The sequence below is a fragment of the Harmonia axyridis genome, chromosome 3, assembly GCF_914767665.1.
Source record: "Harmonia axyridis chromosome 3, icHarAxyr1.1, whole genome shotgun sequence".
In the NCBI taxonomy this organism is placed as follows: Eukaryota; Metazoa; Arthropoda; class Insecta; order Coleoptera; family Coccinellidae; genus Harmonia; species Harmonia axyridis.
The window spans coordinates 35,683,626-35,702,904 of record NC_059503.1 but is presented as its reverse complement, the minus strand read 5'-3'; the positions used below and the strand labels follow the sequence as shown (position 1 = coordinate 35,702,904).

The window sequence follows — 19,279 nt, the reverse complement described above, 5'->3', positions numbered from 1 at the left end:
CTCATAATGTTGATCATCATTGATCCTTAGTGTTTTTATGAAAGTTTTTTCTCCTGATGGCCTCTGGAGAAAATCATCTGATTTTTCAAATTTAGCTGTTCAATCACATTGTGATGTATGCTTGCAACCAAAACAGGAACCGTGGGTTCTATTTCCGCCTGAGTACGGTTCTGTTTCGTCCAAATCCAAATGAACCCCCCCCCCCTCAAGATTACCGATTACCGATTCATTTCGCTGTAGCGAACTGTCATGCAAGCATGTCATTTTCCTTTATTTGGAAGACGAAACTTTGTTTATCTCGTAGTTTTCTTTTTCAAGTATTCCACATTTTGTAATCAGTAATGTGAGTATTACCTTCATTTTTAAATTCAATTCGAAGTGTTCATTTCATTCAAAAAATAAATCTAGAATCTCAGTTTGGAACCATCGAAATAACCTAACTTGAGATACTTCAAACATGTTTAGGGGAATTACCTAGAGGCTTCTATTTAACGACTTGTTTTAAAATAAAGTTTTAATTGTATTGTTTGAAATTTATTGTGTTCATTTTGTTTTTTCTAATAATAATTAACGAAGGGAGACAACATAAGAATATCACACAGTTAACAATGATATTAGTACTCTTTAGATAAAAGTAGGTGAATTAAATTGTATTTCTTCTAGTTTGTCATTTGAACTTGGCCCAATATTTATAGAAGAACGGAATATATATGGAGAATAATAGTTTTCGACTTATTATTGTATTGAGTTCATTAAGGCAGGATTAGCCAAGAATAAGAAAGAGAATTTGATTTTTAAATATCAAAAACCATAAATTAATCTTCATCAACATAGGTATACTGAATTAAATTGAATCGATTATACAGTTGAAATAAGTGCGAAATTTTTACTGTTATATGTTATTTCGTTTCCTTTATTAATTAAACATGTCTGAAAAAGTATATTGCTTCCCACTTTCCCAGTCTACCAAAGGTAGAGTAATCTTTGTTATCACTTTTGAAATTAAAAATTTGTTGGTTTTCAATTTCAGAATTTCTGCTCGTAACATGTATTTCAGACCATCTTCAACAACTTTGGTTTCGTATCTGTCGGGCTGTGTGTCTGCACAGCGTTTAGTTCTACAATTTTCATTCGATTTTGATGAAGTGTGAAGTGGGTTCAGATTAGGTTGTAGGTGGTTTCAATTCAAACATTTTTTTTTACTCGTTGAGCATGCGCATATGTTACTTCCATATCTCGCGTTCTAAACATTCGAGGTTGAATTGGTATTGTCCATAACAATTTCAGCTCTCAGATAAAGGGTGCACCTTGCTAATGCGCAAACTATAAATATAATATCAGGAATCTCAATATTTCGCTTTCTATTCCAATTTTGAAGAAATGTGCAGGTATGGGCTGGGACGAGATTCCATAGGAAATTCAGCCTTTTTGAACACAAGGTGTGAGTTGCGCTTGCGTACTATAGACCGAAACTAGACCCGGCCGAGGCGCCTGTAGGTGGTGTTTCATTCCACATGTGTTGCAAAACTTTTCAAATTTGCCCGATGTAAAACGTGTTTCTCGGTCAAAATTTATCTATGAATTGTTTCAATTTCCTATCTGTCTCTGCAGTGGTTGTACCTTCGACAGATTCAAAATGATACACCCAATTGCAGGAACGTTCATTAAAAGTAGGAGGACCCTCTTGGCTACCCGCACTGTTTGATGGAGAATTGAAATTTTAATGCGACATTAAATTTTAATGAACCTGCAACTGCAACTGGGTGTCAAATTGTTTATCGCCCAGTTGAAGGAAAGTTCATCAACATTTGATGCCATGTAGTCATTAAAATTTTTAGTAGAAGATTAATGGAGGATTAATCGATTTAAGAAATATTGAAGGAAGGCGCTAGTAAAGGGTTACAAAACTTCAAAATTTGAAGTGATTCGGTCGATTATTTAAACAGTTATGGAACTGTGAAATTCCACTCATGAGATGAACATCATCATGTATATCTCAAACGAAGGCACTCAGGCGATTGAAAGCTCTTGATACGAGTCATCCATGATGACCTCCATTCATAGTATCCGTTTGTCACTTTATTCCCGGGACATCCTGTATGATAATCATAATAGATCATAAAAATTAATTACCGTTTTAGAGATATATTTACACCTTTATTTTTCAGCTGCAGATTCGATGAGAAGCATCCCGTTATCGGTTTTTCAAAAATGTCATCCGTTTCAAAGATATGGAGTTTTTCGACTTCATTTTTGTGATAGTGCACCTTATACAGTGTGGTCCAACGAAAACTTAACACCCCAATTTTCCGACTTCGAAATGAAAATGTGTGAAATCGCTCGGATCCGTCAATTTCTGATTCGAGAGGGAACAACTTTTCTGTATTTTTCATCTACGTAACTTCAACCCCCTAACGGAGTTGAGCACAACTCTTTGATTTTGAATAGGGATTAGGGATGTTGCGATAACTAATTTTGAAGATCGTATCGAATACTATCTGATCCTAAAATTTCGCTTCAAAATATCCATCTATAATGAAGTAACAGCGAAATTAGTCAAAGAGGCAATGTGGAATCTCGAGAATATTATTCATATCCGACACATTTCAAAGGTATTTGAAGTAATGTTGTTAATTTTTTGTCCAAAAATAGACGGACCATGTTTTTGATTTACTATCTAGCGTGAATTTGTAAGAACGTTAAAATTGTGTAAAAGCGATTGTGAATTTGTAGTAGAATTAAAATGTTGTATTAGAAGAAAGTGTGGATATGATAAAATTATTTTTTAGAAATAACGATTCTGCGTGAACAACGCAACAACAACTTTATTTAACGAATGACATCCAGGAAAAACTGTATCCGCTGTTTACGTTGTGCAACTGGCTGTCAAATTTGTCAGTACTGATGGTTCAGTCGGAAACAAAAAGAGGGTACATGAAAGAGGCGAAGCGAGGGACGTGGCTGTCAGGTAGCAATGGATCAGACCTTGAGTACTAGGAAATTGTCCGATGTATCTGGTGTTTAACGCACATCAATCATGAAAATCCTGAAACAACATAAATTTCATACTTATAAGATACGATTGGTTCAGGAACTGATTGAGGATGCTCCTGATCGCCGACTCCACTTCTGGAAGTAATGGTCAGTGTAATGATTAATAATAATTATAATAATAGTTTATTGTGACATAAACAGAGGCTGAAGCCTGTACGCGATAAGATATGATATAATATGATAATGGTAATCAAAAATACATGTTTGGTGTCTGTTTTTCGGACGAATGTCAATTTTACCTTAACGGTATTGTGAACCGGGTGTCGGTATTGGTCAGATGAAAATCCCAGATTATTTCATCCGCAGCGTCTCCAAAAATTGAATGTTTGGGCGGGTATTTATGGAAATCACATAATCGGACCTTTTTTTCCCGGTAATCTCACTGGTCAAATTTATTTAGATCTATTGGGGAACGCTATTTATCTAGCCCTCGTGCAAGTATTGGAGAATGCAGAAGATGGCGCACCACCTCATTTCGTTCAACCGGTGCGTCAGTTCTTAGATGAAAATTTTACTCGCCTGGATTGGAAGAAGGGTATATATTGAGTGATCACCCAGATCATCTGATCTGGCTTGACTGAAATCCAAGATCTACCCAGCCTGAGTCACTAGATGATTTGCGATCTCGGATTATTAATGAATGCCGTCAAATTACACCAGGAATCTTGAGTAATGTAGGTGAACGTTCTCAGAAAAACTTACATTACTGCATGGAAGCGAATGGTGCCCATTTCTAGCATTTGATAAACTTATCACAAAAGTAAGTACTCTTCCATTATTTCGTTATGGATGGACATTTTGAAGCAAAATTTCAGGATTAGATAGTACTCGATAGAACTTTCAAAATGAGATAGCGCAACACCCCTCATCCATATTCAAAATCAAGGGTTGTACTGACCCCCGTTAGGGGGTTGCAGGTAGGGGGATGCGAAGAGCGGAAAAGTTGATCCCCCACCGGCGTCAACTTGGCAAATCGTTTCCAGCAGACTGTTTGACGGAAGCACCCGAAGGCGGTGACCAGTGGCGCGCAGTCAAAAAATGATTTCTTATGGAAATATTCACTGTATCGGATATAAATTTCGGATGTGGGTTCCGTATAGTATTGAGAGCATACTTTGAAGGAAATATAGAACGCGAAAAATTTTAGCAACTATTATACTCAAATTACGAGTATTATGCGTCTAATTTGAAAAATTAATATCTCCGGAAGTACGCGGCAGAGCCTAACCATATTTGGAATCCAGATTACTAGTAGTGATGTCAATGTACACATTGAATAAATTATCAACTTCTCTTGGGATCCAGTGGTAGTTTTTTCTTGAATTTCAAAAATTCATATCTCTGGAAGTAGGCGTCGGAGCATAACCATATTTGGCATGTAGATTACTATTAGCGATGTAAATAAACTGTGGAAATATCGTCGACTTCCCTGGGGACCTAGTGGTAGTTTTTTCAACCCTTAAATTTCGAAAATTCATATCTCTGGAGCATGACCATATTTGGCATGTAGATCAATATAAGCGATGTGAATAAACTTTGAAAAATCATCAACTTCCCTGGGTATCCGGGGGTAGTTTTTTCAACCCTTAAATTTCGAAAATTCCTATCTCTGGAAGTGAGCGTCGGAGCATACCTATATTTGGCATGTAACTTATCATTAGCGATGAGGATGAGAATGAACTATGAAAAAATCATTGACTTTCCTGGGGATCCAGGGGTAGTTTTTCAACCCTTAAGTTTCGAAAATTCGTATATCTGAAAGTAGGCGTCGGAGCATAACCATATTTGGCACGTAGAACACTATATTAACGATGTGCAAATTGAGGAATTAAGTTTTCGTTGGATCATACTACATATAAATATTTTTATTCATTTCGAGATTCAATTTATTTTGTGTCTATTGTAATAATCATGGAATAAATATGTATATAACATTTTCAAATTGAACATGAGCGTAAACGATTTCGAAATAGATTTCCTCATGTCCCTGGTATAGAAGGGAGATGGATCATATAAAAGGATAAACATTATAATGATAAATTTCGGAGAGCAAATTAATGGACACCTGTTTGTAAAAACCGTGTTATTGTATTACTTACTTCGATTTAATACCAATCATTCCAATTGGTTCTAGGGGATTCATAAAATTGTGCGGCCCTACTCGATCTCTGTAAACATGATATTTCAAAATTTGAGTCACTGATTGTTTGCCTTAAAAACTAATGAATCATATTCACGAACTTGTTATCACAACTATTAATTGTAACAAATGTCATAAAAACAGCTCTCATAGTTTCCGAGAAAAGCTGCGGACGAACGGATTTTTTATTGGTTTTTTGGGTTTTATACATTTTAAAACGTTGACTTGGAAAGTCTCAGGGATGTTCAATTTTTTTTTGCTCGAACGATTCTAAAGGTTGAATGTTGAAAATAATAAACCAAAATGACCGCGCCAAAAATTTCGCAAATGAACTTTAAACCCTCCTTGTTTAAAGGCCGCATCTAAAATTGGGTCCAAAATCTGCAAAATTCGAGATGAATGCGTGGTCGGAGTTATAGACCTCGATTTTGAACGTATCAAGTTTGAAATAGAAATTGTATATTAAGTTGGGATTTTAGTCAGCCATCTAAAAATATCGCAGAATACGCGGGGTCATTTCGTTTTCCTCATAGTTTGTAGAGCCAAATTATCGTAGCTAATTTGCGGGCGCGTCAGGTAGACAGTCTTTTGTCGCTTTTTTTTGTGCGGTTCCTTTATCATGGCTTTTCTTTGTTTCGTGTGTTAGTAATTATTTTTGTTTCATTTTCTCGCAGAGATTCGCCTAGTACTTGCCTCTTTTGTGGATGAAATGGCTGAAGTGGTGGTCGAGCATGAATTATGTGGAAATTGGTGAGTTGAAATGTTACATTTGGTAATTATATACATTTCGAGGACCTACAGATACTAATATTTCGTAATGATAACAATCAATCACAAGAAATATCTCGTTTTAAAATCATCCTTGTACCTTGCACAAAGAATCATGGCGTTACTTTTTCCCAAAATCTACAGAATCTCTATAATCTTCAAAGTGAAATTTGACCGTGCTGTCAATTCTATTCGCTAGATGACAGATCATATGGCTTCTGTTGATTTTTGTGCGTTAAGATTGAATAGCGCGAAAGATATGATTTTTTTTGCGATATTCTAAAAGAATGCTGCTATATATACGTGGGTGAATTGTAGAAAATGCGACGGAACAACAAAGATCATTGTTGAATTAGAATTTTGTGAAATAATAAAACATTGTGGAGTAACAATTAAATTAGCCAAAAAATATAAGAATGTACATTGGTCTTAGTGGTATGAAAATTACCAAATTTCCATAAGTAGCGTATTATGATACTCTTATATATTTTGATATTTTAATAATTATTTCATAAAAGTTTTGACAGACTGCAAGTTTAATATACTAAAATATTGATGAAAATCTCAATTAAATATGTCAAGAGAGATTAATAATAAGGTTCAAAATTTTTATCCACCTATTTTTATAGGTAGGTAATATTGGAAGAATATCCAAACACATCTTTTCATGGAATTCATCTATGATGATTTAATAAACGCCTTTTGTAATTTTATTCAAGTGAAACTTGTTAGTTATCAGTATGTGTTTTAAGAATATCGCGAAAGTATAATTTCCAGTTTAACGGTAGGTTACAGGAGCTGAGGCAGTGTATATACTATAGCGGCAGTGCCCAACTTACATTTGATAATGAGGAGTTTCTTTAGATTTTAAGGTTTCCCGCAATCTAGATGACTTTTCCACTTAAAAAAAAGAATATTTTGATAACCGTTTGTTCCAAAAATTCTAACACCTTTCTTTCTAGTGCAATAATATAATTTTTAAATTTAATTTTTAGCAAAAGGGAAATTCCCCAGAGCAATTATGTGATGCACTCAGCACACTGTGCAAGGAATATTACATTGTGCAAAACATGTAAAGAACCAATTGCAAAGGCTAAGTACGAAGATCATGTTAAAACATGCTTCGAAAAAATTAAGCCACAACCGAAACAGAAAACGCCAGAACCCCCTAAATCTAACATAGAAAAGAGTCCCTACTATCAAAGCAGAAAAGAAGTACAAGATAAGAAGATAGCAGAGAGAAAGGAGAAATATTTAGAAAGACATGAAAAATTTTCGGGGAATTCAAGGAAGTTGGGTTCGCAATTGCAAAGTACATCACTATCTGAAGGTAATTTATTTTCTTTTCAACCCTTTATACTTCAATTATTACTTTTAGACTTTTAGACTTTTTATACTTCAATTATCACTTTCATCCAATTTATGTCTTGTTTTTGGCACAGGGCATAACTATATTTCATCAACAAACATGCAAAGTACTAAACTCCAAAGTTCCAATGTTCATGAGTCAAAGTCGATTGACACAACCAGCAAAATAACATCAAACGGAACAGGGGCCGTGAAGAAGGTTGAAAAAAAGATCAATGGGAATATTTCAAAACCCAACAGTGGAATGATGCCCTGCAGGTACTGCGAATTAGAATTGCCAAAGGTGGAACTAGAAGAACATGAAAACTACTGCGGTAGTAGGACGGATAAGTGTTTGGAGTGTGGGGAATTGGTGATGTTCAAGCATAAACAGATGCATCTCGACACCAACCATGGTTTTTTGAAATTGAACGATGGTAAGTCTCATTCTATAAAAAAAATAAAGATCGCCATTTTGTTGAAGCATAGCGATATCATTAAGATGAAGTCTGAAGTTACTCTAAATAGAATCTAGAAAACTATTCTAGATTAATTCATAGCAACATAATCTATAATCTGTTTACGATAATGCTTTTGGCTGAACATGAAATTCAGCACCTTCAAATAATTAAGATGAAATTTAGCATCTTCGAATGCTTAAAATGAAATGAAGCATCTTCAAATGCTGAAGATCAGTATTCAAGTCAAGAAAGAAATTCAAATCTTCCAATCAGGTGAACAGTTAATTTATTTAAACATTATTGTATAAACTTCAGATTAATTATTTCTCATTTTAAATGTTCAGGTTAAAAATATCACTTTGTATTTCAAATTCAAAATATTCGTTTAGATTTAGGTACAAAAAGAGCATAAATTTAGCTTCAAGTTTTTGAAATTCGAAAAATTTGATTTATTCACATAAACAGGTCTGAGATATCTCGTGATTGAATATGAAACGTGAAATACTTCCTGAAAAATCTTCTAAAAAGTCAGTCTAAACTCATTTAATAATGAAACAACAAAATGGAGAACATCGAAATGCATGTCTTGAGAATCAAAAAGAAAGTGGATAAATTCCTTATATTGGAATTCATTAAAAGTTATTTGAAAAGTTGTTCGAATTGAAAACCATTTGCTTATACTCATTTCTCTTGTCAAATATTCAGATTGGATATAGCCTTCCGAATCATATCGCCATTATTTAATAATATATCGCAATAATTAATTATTTTATTTATCAACTAGTCTCTTGACTGGATGTATTCAGCATTTGTCATATCCTTCAATTTTCAAATAATCAAGTGGGTTAAGATCTGGAGATCCAGAAGGCCTCTTCGACCTATCTATTTGGGTAAGAATTTTCAAGGTAATTTCTCACTTCTAAACCAAAATGAGGCCAAACCCATCATGTTGAAAATAAATTGCTGTCATAATGCCTTGTAGCATGCCGGTAAAATGTTTTGTAAGAAGTCAAGATGAACCGAATTTGCCAAGCGACCGTAAGAAATCTGAGTATTGAACACACTCGTCAAAAAATACACATAAAAATACACCCACATAATACCATTATATTCTCCATTTTTCAAATAAGTCATTTTGATAATTGATAATTTCAAAATTTTATAACAATATGGAACCTAACCAATAAGTAATAACTATCTCAAATTTCAGTTTTCATCATAGAAAATGACTGCAAACTTTGTCCAATTTCAAAAATTCATAAAAAAAGAATGTTAGATGTGACAACTTTGAGTGGTATTGCGTATTGAAGCTGAATTTATCCTTCTTTTGAAAATCTAATCAATTATTTTAAAACAAAAATACAAACTAATATTTTCGACGTGAACACTTTAAATGAGGAATAATGAGACCGGTCCTGGAATATTGAAATAATTAATATCTCTTTGACTCGACCTTTGCATGTGACAATAACATTCCAAGTTTCAATAAATTCCGCCGATATACATAATTGGTTCTGATGATGGTTTCATTATTTCCATGAACATGAAAACTCACCCTGTAGATTTCTGAGGAAAGGCAGAAATTAATTTTTTATAGCCAATCCGTACTCCCCTAGTCCTATTATACCTCTGGTAAGAGTTCTCTGGTACAGTTGATCCCGGTATACCCTGTATATAAAAAATAATCAGGGTGGAAAATATTTTATAATTGGCTATTTCTAGCATACTCCTGTATGCAAAAATACCGGGCCAAAATGATTGTGATATTTTCTATGTGGTTGTAAAACATATTTTTCTTCAGTATTTGTGTTTTTATTCACAGAGCCTGGACCTAAACCTTCGTGGGATTCAACAACCCAAAAAACTAACTCTCCACCAAGAAGAAGAAGGTTCGAACCCACCATTTACACAGATTTCAGTCAGTTTGATCCAACGGATTATCTGCCCTCGAACTACCGTATACCCAAAGCTAAGATAGAAAAGGGCGAGTCTTACAAGGAAATATCCAGAAGATTAGATTGTGAGTATCGAATCTGTTCTGATTGATATATTCATCGTGTCCATCGCTCTTCACGTAGGGCTTTCTTAATTCACGTTCCATTCGCAGGTAAAACTGAATACATAAGAAATCTCCTTCATGACTCGGCTAGCATAACTGTACCTCTTAGGCACAGTGGAGCGGTCCCAAGAAATCATTTCAATCACAATAAAGGTTATGTTTTAGTTTCAACGTGTTTTGTGTTTTTCCAGCTTTTTCTGGCTTCCACTAACTTCATTTCTAATTGTGTTGATTAAGGCAATATTGGTAATATTAATGGGCAGAATCGAATACTTTGAGGAATCTAAAATATTCTCGAGAACTACCGAAGGTTGTGAACTGAGAAAACTGGTTCAGATGACGCATATTGCCGTCCATATTTACAGAAACTCTATTCGGATTTTATTAACATCGGCATTCGAGATCCGAACCTACCCTGAAAATTTTAAGGTTATACGTTCAAGATCGAAAAGGAGATCTTTATAGTGTTGGCAAATCTGACAACATTTTTAGGATCTTAGATAGTCAGGATTAAAAACTGGCCTGTCTAGATAAGTAATCCTGGACATTATTAAAAAAAAATAAATAAATAAATAAACTAAACTAAACATTTAAGCAAGTATGTTGGGATGTTTCTTTCTCCAATTTAGAGGGTCTGCATCTCCCGACACGCCCATTCGACGCAAATGGTCAATGCGGTCTTAATTTCAAGAGCTCTGATGGCTTTAGAGAAAAGCATTATAGTTTTCGAGAACTCCAAAATCAAATAAGAATCAAGTGATTGTTAGAACTGGTATTAGATCCTGCCCATTAGTTAGGAATGATTATAGAATGTATGACGATATCCATATATGTTTATCCGATTTAATTAGTCTTTTACACAATAAATAAATAATTACAATTTCAGGTTTAGTTGTCAAGTTTTTGAGGTTACTACAATATCGTTGAGGATATTCATAGTTCATCTATATTAATGCAATATCCCGCTCTCCAGTGGATATCGATGTTGAATGCTCTTTTGAATTACGTTTATAATTTAAGAAAACAATCAATAGCATTCCACAAATTCACCTTTTAAATATTCTCTAAATTTACATGCAATTATAGAGAAAGTTTTTATTCCTAATAACTTAATTATTCGTTGATGTGGTAAGCTTTGAATTATTGCAAGAAAATTGTCAAAATTACTTCATTTGTTTGAGCTTTCAACCAGTAATTGTTGAAATTCTTTTATTTCTCCGCCCTCCAATGGTTTACAACTCATTTCTAAAATTAGGACTAATTGAATCTAAACAAACCTAAGGTGAAATAAATCAAAAGATTTTCCACTATTATAACAAAAATTGAACCTATTTATTTATGATTAGGTATGACTAGGGTGACAATTTTATAATCTACATAATAGTTTCTCTGATTGCTCAAGATTTCCTCTTATATTCTGTTACATCATAGAACACAATTCCTGAAGTTAATCAGTAAACCTTTGGAAGTTTTCAAGAACAAAAGTATATCTATAAATCAAAAGAATCAATTTTGAGGAGATTACTTATATTGACATACAAAACTATTCAGTTTTATGGACTGAATAGAATTACGATTTTATCGAGCATTATAATAATAATATTGAACTTATTATTATCCCCGAATTTTTCCTATACGCGTAGGATTTCTTCTCGCCGTCGGCTTCTCACTCCCCGGTAAGAGGAACATTCACTCAATCCCAGATATTTAAAATATCAGAAGGGTAGAGCTCGGTCGTGTCCGGTCCTTGTTGCCCCCCTGGTTCTCGTCGAACTTCTGGTCCTCTTACACGTGATCCTTGTACCTTTCCTTCGCTTCCTAGGAATTTGCTCACCGTCCTTGCAGTACCTAAAAGAACAGCTTTTTGCATTATATTATAAAAAAGGTCTTCCTTGTGCAAAAATGGGCCTTACGCACAATTTTTGCAATGGGATATAGGGACTCATGTAGGGGCCTTTTCAAAAGTAATAACATCCTAACTATATATGGCCTTTACATCTACAGACTTCTTCTCTTTTTCCGAAAACTGAACCATTATTTTGAGGAGTGCAAAAATAGAAATAATAGCCGACAAATGAGCCCTTATATATATCCACTTCATTCCTCTACTTCGCGAGAAAAGAACACGCATTATGCTGGTATAAAGTTATTTAATAAACTGCCAAAGGAGATCCAGAAGATCATGGACTACAGGCTTTTCAAGAAAACAATATATGATCTCGTAAAAAAGTGTGAACCATACAGTCTGCATGAATTTGAAATTTTCTCTAAAGATTATCATACATAGTAATGATTTAATTAATAATTCTTTTTTTTTATTGTGATTTTGACTTTTTTCATTTTTATTGTTGTACCTTAGTACCTATATTGCAATAATTATTGAAAATAAATATATATTCTATTCTATATATATACTCATAAGTTCCAGTTGCTTGATATTCCTCTTGAGATTTTTGGGCACTATTCCAGTTGTTGAGATGATAATTGGAATAGTTTTCGTTGATATCATTCCCCACTGACGCTTTATCTGAAATTCCTATATTTTGAAATTTTTTCGACCTCCTTTTGACGCAGGTTGTTGTTATTTGGTATTGCTACATCGATGAGTAATGCTGTCTTCTGATGTTTATCGACTAGTAATATATCTGGTCTATTGTGACTTGTGAGGGACTGTTTTATCAGTCAAAACTGTACGATCCCAGTACAGCTTATAGCGTTCTTATAATATATTATTATTATTATTGTCCAGAATAAACAACAATATTTGTATTCTGAATAGATTAATTTTATTTACATATAATTACAAAAGTATTCAACTTCAGGAAATCTTTGAATCAAAAGGGGCTTTTACAGAGAATTTATTTATTTATTCCAATATCCAATTCCAAATTACTCAATCAACGCTCTTTACAAAACAGAGTTATGAGTTAAATTCAATCAGGAATGGAATTTTATTGTACTATTTCAAAAACAAAAATGAATAAAAAAAACTTATTGCATACACAATCTGAAAACATCAAACTTCATAGTCAAGAGTTAAGTTTTCAGATTATTATCGAAGAAGCAAACGTGACTAGAGGTCCCAATTGGTTCATTCAACAAGGGCATGAAATTGTCTAAGTATTAAGCGCTATACATGTGTACTAAAACTAGTTTAAATCGGATAAGTATATCTGGGTGTTTGCCTTTGTCAGTTCCTATGATGTCTATAATTGAATTTGAAGTGTTGAGATGGCAATCTTGAACATCCCGCTGAAAATGAACAAATGTGTTCAATTTGAGTGTTGAGTTGAAAACTTTTCAAATCGATAAGCAGCAAAAAATCATTACCTACTATTTTAGAGAACAAACATCAATGTTTATCTCGATCTTATTTTCACAGGTCAAGCACCGCAGCCTCCTAGTCGACGTAGAAATCCCCCTACTGAACTAACCATCCCATGTGAGTTCTGCGATACCCCAATTCCTCACATGGACCTCATCCAACATCAGACCGGATGTCGACCAGATCTTTTCTTCTCCAGATCTACCTCGAGGGTCAGGAGTTTCGAGGACGATGAAGATGGTCTAGCTAGAGCACCTTCTCCTTTGGGAGAATCGAGAAAGACTGATATTCCCCGTGTCCCTAGACGTCAAAGGCAATCAAAAAAAGATCTTCTCATCCCCTGCGAGTTCTGCGATACTCCAATACCAGAAGACATTCTCATTCAGCATCAGACCGGTTGTAGGCCTGATTTGGCCCAATTCCAGGTGCCTTCTACGACTGCGAGCTGTCCTGAAGTCGATTTGCCTTGTGAATTTTGCGCAGATATGTTCCCCGCTTCGCAGCTCAACAGGCACCAGGCCACCTGTGGTTGAACGCTCTTTAGAGCGATTCCGAGAGGAGCACTTCTGCTCGACTTTTTTTTGTTTAAAATTTTTATATATATTTTTTGATAGTTTTTGGCATATCCATGCGACATAACAATTACTGTAAGCTGCCTTCATAATTATCTCCTCTCTTTAGAACAATGGAAGATATCAAAGTAATTAAAGTGAATATATTTTCATGTGTAATGCTATCGATTCAATTTTCAACAGCCTAGCCTTTTTGATGTTTTTATATCATTATTTGATTCTCCAATTTTTATTCATATGTTTTCATTATTTACCTTTTCATTACTTACATAAAAGTTTTTGATTCTATATTCTTAATCATTCACTTTGTTTTGAACTTTGGTTCTATTCTGATAATTCCATTGTGATTCTCTGTTCAACTTAAATAAAAAAAAATAAAATTTAACAATGGTTTCTTATTTCCTTTTGCATGAATTTTTGAAGAGCGTTAGTATTCAAAGCTATGGCTGCTCCAATTAAACAACAAAATTTTGAAAGCATATTGTCATTAAAAAAGCAGTTATTAACATTAAACAGGCAATGATGTCGCGCCTAGTTAGATTTTGGTATTAACCAAAAATTTCGTGTTGCTGCTTGAAGCTGTAACAAATCCGGGGATATTTGCTCTCTGTTGTTACCTATGCTGTATTCTTGCTTTCAATCGTTATAAATAATATCTTTCAGAAGTATTATACTTACGTATTGAAAATATTACATACTTCAGAGCCAAAATGTTGAAATCTTTGTGTTGTGAGATTCAAGAAATTATTTTTTCTTTGCTGAAATATTTTTGAAAGTGCACGTGGAGGAAGATTGCGTTTTGGCAGAAGGTCAGGCCAATTTACTCCCCTACTACTTGATGATGTTACTGGAAAAAGTTCCCTTATTCAGTAAATTAGAACTGAGGGGATTGATGGGTGAATTCGAGGAATAGGATACCTTATTCTTTATTAGAGAAAGTCGCCTCCTGTCAAATTGGCTGAATTTTGGATATGTTATAGTCTAAGTCATTTCAAATGAAAAGATCAATAGGAAAAAGTTTTTCTATAGACTAATTTTGACGCTAGGGGCCCCTGAAAACTCTGATTTGTCCTCCATTGTTAAGAGGGGTTTATACACAGTGGCATTCTCGTGATCTGTCAAAGTTTAACTACTCCTCATTCCTCAGTGTTTTCGAGATCCAACCACTTTTCATGACGGGTGAAGCAATCTTAAACATTCCTATGATTTACCGTCCTTTTCTAACACATGCAAGACGTTTTTACGTCTTCATTTTTAATTTTAGAAGAACCGCATTTTCATAATATTTTTATGTGAGAATTTATAAAGAAATATTTGTGTATAATATTCATTTTTCAATAAATTCATTTAATTACTTTTTTATTTATTATTCCAAAAAAAATAATAAATAAAGACTTTCCGCAATGACGAACTCCTTAAAATGAATAATTGGGAATACCTCATGTAAATCGATGGTCTTTAGCGTAAAATAAAGCGTACTAATTATTGAACTTATCGCTGAAATGATATAGACCCCCTTTAACAATACAAAACGTTATCCTCGATAATCTGCATAAATTACAACACCTAGGCTTAGGCGGAGAATTGCACTCTTGGATGAGAGCTTTCCTACCCGATCGCACCTCCCGCGTGAGAGTGGCGGACGTTCATTTATCTGCGGATAATTATATGTCCAGTGGTGTCCAGCAGGGATCAGTCCTGGGTCCCATTTTTTTCAGCTTTATACGTCTGATCTGCCTTGACTTAGAATTAGGTGTACAAACTTAGAATGATCAAAGCCACACCCCTAAGAGATACGTAGAAAGGCTTTGCTAACAATTGAATGGAAAACGGCCTGAATGCCCATAAAACTCGGCATTTCAGGGCGAATAATTCAATTGACTTCAGACTAGTCTACGAGAAACTACATCTACAACATATGTACAACACTTGAACCGACAACGAGAAGAGTAAAGATTTTCACATCTGTTAATTCCCGAGACCGGCGAAAAAGTACCTGAGACCGAGCCGCAACGACCCAAGTGTCCAGCGACCCTTAAAAAACGATAAGATCTAAATATCATCTTCTTCACACATTTTTTAGTGGGTTGGAAATAAATTGAATAAGTGTTTTTATCCCGTTATTTTATTTCCCTAATTTGTCCTTGGCCGTGAATTACTTTAGTCACAGTATATAAGGATCACAACCCACAAATTGGTAACCCCGACGTGATTTGAAGAAGAAGCGAATCCCGAAGAAAAATGTCACAAGAAGCCCAGGTATCAAGAGTCGCCGTCCGGATGCCAAAATTTGTCGCCACCGATCCCGAGTTATGGTTCGCCATGGCTGAAGTTTCCACAGCGCGGGGGTGACACAGGACAGGACTAAGTTTGGCTATACCGTTGGTGCCCTACTAGCCAAATATGCAACGGAGGTGAAGGACACCATAATTAATCCACCCACCGACGACGCCTACCACAAATTGAGGACAGAGCTTATTCGACGTCTGAGTGCCACACAAGAGGAGAGGGCCCGACGCCTCCTGGAGTGAGAAGAAATGGGAGACCGTAAACCCTCACAGTTTCTTCGCCATTTACAGAGCTTTGCTGATCCAGCCGTTCCGGAGAGCCTCATGAAATCCCTCTGGATGAATCGTTTACCCCGGAGTGTCCAGATGTCGTTGGTCATCGTAAAAGACAGCAGCCTCCAAGAGTTAGCCGTCCAAGCAGACTACATCATGGAAGCATTCCGACCTCCCGTACAACTGGTGAACGAGACAACTAGCATAGAAGCCATCATCAGTGCCAAACTAGCACAGCTCACACTAGGTCTCAACCAGGAGAAAGCAACCCTGAGAGCCGAACTGGTAGCCCAAGCAGGCAGATCCCGGAGAGACAGGACCGTCCAAGAAGTCATAATCGAGGCCAACAGTCAATCGACGGCAAGTGCTGGTATCATTGGAGATTTGGAACCAGGTCCACTAGGTGCAGACAGCTCTGCAAGTACACCTCGGGAAACGAGGGGGGCTTTCACTAGGGGCGGCCAGTGATCCCAGCCTAACGACGCGCCGCCTGCACACACCAAGCTGAAGTTTCTGGTCGACACTGGAGCAGATCTGTGCGTCTTCCCACGAAGTGCAGTCAACGGAAGAAGAGAAAAGTCGAACTACGTCCTATCAGCTGCCAATGGGACACCCATCGCAACGTATGGTACAACCACTCTCACGCTGAACTTACGACTACGCCGAGATTTCACCTGGAGGTTTGTCATAGCAGATGTATCCAAACCCATGATCGGTGTCGACTTCCTGAGTGGAAGTAAGAAACCAAAGATTTTTGGACGGAAGCACCCAACTCACTACTCGATGAGAAGTGACTGAGTGCAACATCCCAGAAGTCAAGACAGTCAACGGATCCTCCAGATATCATCAGCTATCAATGTCTTTCCCAGAAATTACCCGACCAGAAGGAGCCTCCGGACGAATCACACACCAGACCAGGCATCACATCAAAATGACCCATGGACCACGGCGCTTGGCACCAGAGAAATTCAAGGCATCCAAGAAGGAGTTCGAAGCCATGCTCCGGCTAGGAATCGCAGTTCCGTCCAACAGTCCATGGTCGTCCTCGCTACATCCCGAACCGAAGAAGGGTTCAGAAGAATGGAGACCGTGCGGAGATTACCGAGCCTTGAACGCCCGGACTATCCCCGACCAGTATCCGGTGAGGCATATACAGGACTACGCCCACATTCTCTAAGGGAAGAACATCTTCTCTACCTCCGATCTAGTACGAGCGTACAACCAGATTCCCCTAGCCGAAGAAGACATACTTAAGACCATAATCACTACTTCATTTGGGTTATTCGAGTTCCCGTTCATGACGTTTGGACTCAGGAACGCTGCTCAGACCTTCCAGAGATTCATCGATGAAGTTCTACGAGGACTAGACTTCTGCTTCAGCTACATCGATGACGTGCTGATCGCCTTTTCGTCCGAAGAGGAGCATATGGAACATCTTCGCACCATATTCGAGAACTTCCGAGAATACTCCATCGTCCTCAATCCAGCAGAGTGTAGTTTCGGACAACAAGAAGTGAAGTTCCTTGGCTACCTCGTCTCTGCTGAAGGTACGAAACCACTACCAGATTGAGTCCAAGACATCCTGGAGTACAGCCAACAGTCAACCGCCAAAGACCTTCGAACATTTTTGGGTATGTTAAACTTCTATCGTCGTTTCATACCCAGAGTATCACATATATTGGCGCCGCTCAACGATCTACTAGTTCCAACGTTGAGAGGAAAAGCGAAAATCCAGTGGACTACAGAAGCCACTACAGCATTTGCAGAAGGAAAGAAGATGCTAGCCTCAGCAACATTGCTGGCGCACCCCAAGGATGGTGCACCTTTAGCCCTAGTGACCGACGCATCAGACATAGCAGTCGGAGCGACCCTTCAGCAAATGGTCAACAGCGAACGGCAACTACTGGTATTTTTTTCGAAGAAGCTGTCACCACCAGAAACCAGATATGGAGCCTACGACCGATAACTGCTAGCCATCAAACATTTCAGGCATATGGTAGAAGCCCGAAATTTCACGATCTTCACGGATCACAAACCCCTAATATTTGCCTTCAAGAAGAAGCCAGAGAAGTGCTCGCCCAGACAGTTCAGACATCTGGACTACATCTCCCAGTTCTCCACCGACATAAACTACGTCCCAGGAGATCAGAACGTCGTTGCCGATGCCCTTTCAAGAGTGGACGAAATTACTCCCACCTTGGACTATGCAGCATTGGCCAGATCACAAGAGGACGACAACGAGCTACGGAGATATCTGCAAGGCGATACAGGTTTGCTGGTCCGGAAGATGAAGCCGCATGGATCAACCACCTCGGTGTACTTCGATACGTCGACCCCCCAGCACGTCCATTCTTGACGAAGCCATTCCGGAGAGTAACATTCGACACAATCCACAGACTGGCACACCCTGGTACCAATGCGACGACGAAGATGGTGAAGCAACGTTTCGTTTGGCCTTCAGTTAACGCATATTGCAGGAAATGGTCCCGCACCTGCTTAGAATGTCAGCGATCCAAAGTTACTCGTCACGTCATCACTCCACCAATGACATTTACGCCACCGGTACGTCGATTTGATCATGTACACATGGATATTATCACCATGCCGTACGCCGAAGGCTACCGATACTGCCTCACCTGTGTCGACCGATTTACCAGATGGCCAGAAGCAATTCCCCTGCAGGAAGCATCCACCATCGCTAAGAAGTTTCACACCAATTGGATAGCGAAGTTCGGCACTCCACTCCGGATCACCACAGATCAAGGGAGACAGTTTGAGTCAAGCTTGTTCAACGAACTATGTAAGTTGACTGACATGAACCATATCAGAACCACCGCCTACCACCCAGCAGCCAACGGTATGGTAGAAATAATACATCGACAACTTAAGGCAGCAATCAAATGCCACAGCAATGACCGATGGACCGAAACGCTTCCCAGTGTCCTTCTGGGAATGAAAGCAGCTTGGTGGAAAGACTTAAAGCAACCGCTGC

The 19,279-nt window shown here is 37.2% G+C and overlaps 1 protein-coding gene across 5 annotated transcripts; it reads left to right on the top strand.

The window, feature by feature from the left end:
* Window positions 1-188: 188 nt before the first annotated feature.
* On the top strand, window positions 189-14,114 carry LOC123676684 (TRAF-type zinc finger domain-containing protein 1-like). Of its 5 annotated transcripts, none has more exons than XM_045612800.1 (8): window positions 227-343; window positions 3,455-3,814; window positions 5,869-5,944; window positions 6,958-7,292; window positions 7,405-7,746; window positions 9,593-9,790; window positions 9,878-9,982; window positions 13,212-14,114. In XM_045612800.1, exons 3-8 carry the CDS (start codon window positions 5,904-5,906, stop codon window positions 13,685-13,687), a joined length of 1,497 nt encoding a protein of 498 aa, XP_045468756.1. In that variant the 5' UTR covers window positions 227-343; window positions 3,455-3,814; window positions 5,869-5,903; the 3' UTR covers window positions 13,688-14,114. The 5 variants fall into 5 exon arrangements, with proteins under 5 accessions (XP_045468754.1, XP_045468756.1, XP_045468753.1 ...); XM_045612797.1 differs by lacking the exon at window positions 3,455-3,814 and adding an exon at window positions 2,790-3,141 and having other exon boundaries at window positions 234-343; XM_045612798.1 differs by lacking the exon at window positions 3,455-3,814 and having other exon boundaries at window positions 189-343.
* The last annotated feature ends 5,165 nt before the right edge of the window (window positions 14,115-19,279 follow it).

Coding starts and splice junctions, on each gene's coding strand:
- LOC123676684 (XM_045612797.1), top strand. CDS start 3,105: ATGCTCCTGATCGCCGACTCCACTTCTGGAAGTAATG. Junction 5,945..6,957: donor CATGAATTATGTGGAAATTG/GTGAGTTGAAAT, acceptor TTTAATTTTTAG/CAAAAGGGAAATTCCCCAGA. Junction 9,791..9,877: donor AATATCCAGAAGATTAGATT/GTGAGTATCGAA, acceptor TTCCATTCGCAG/GTAAAACTGAATACATAAGA.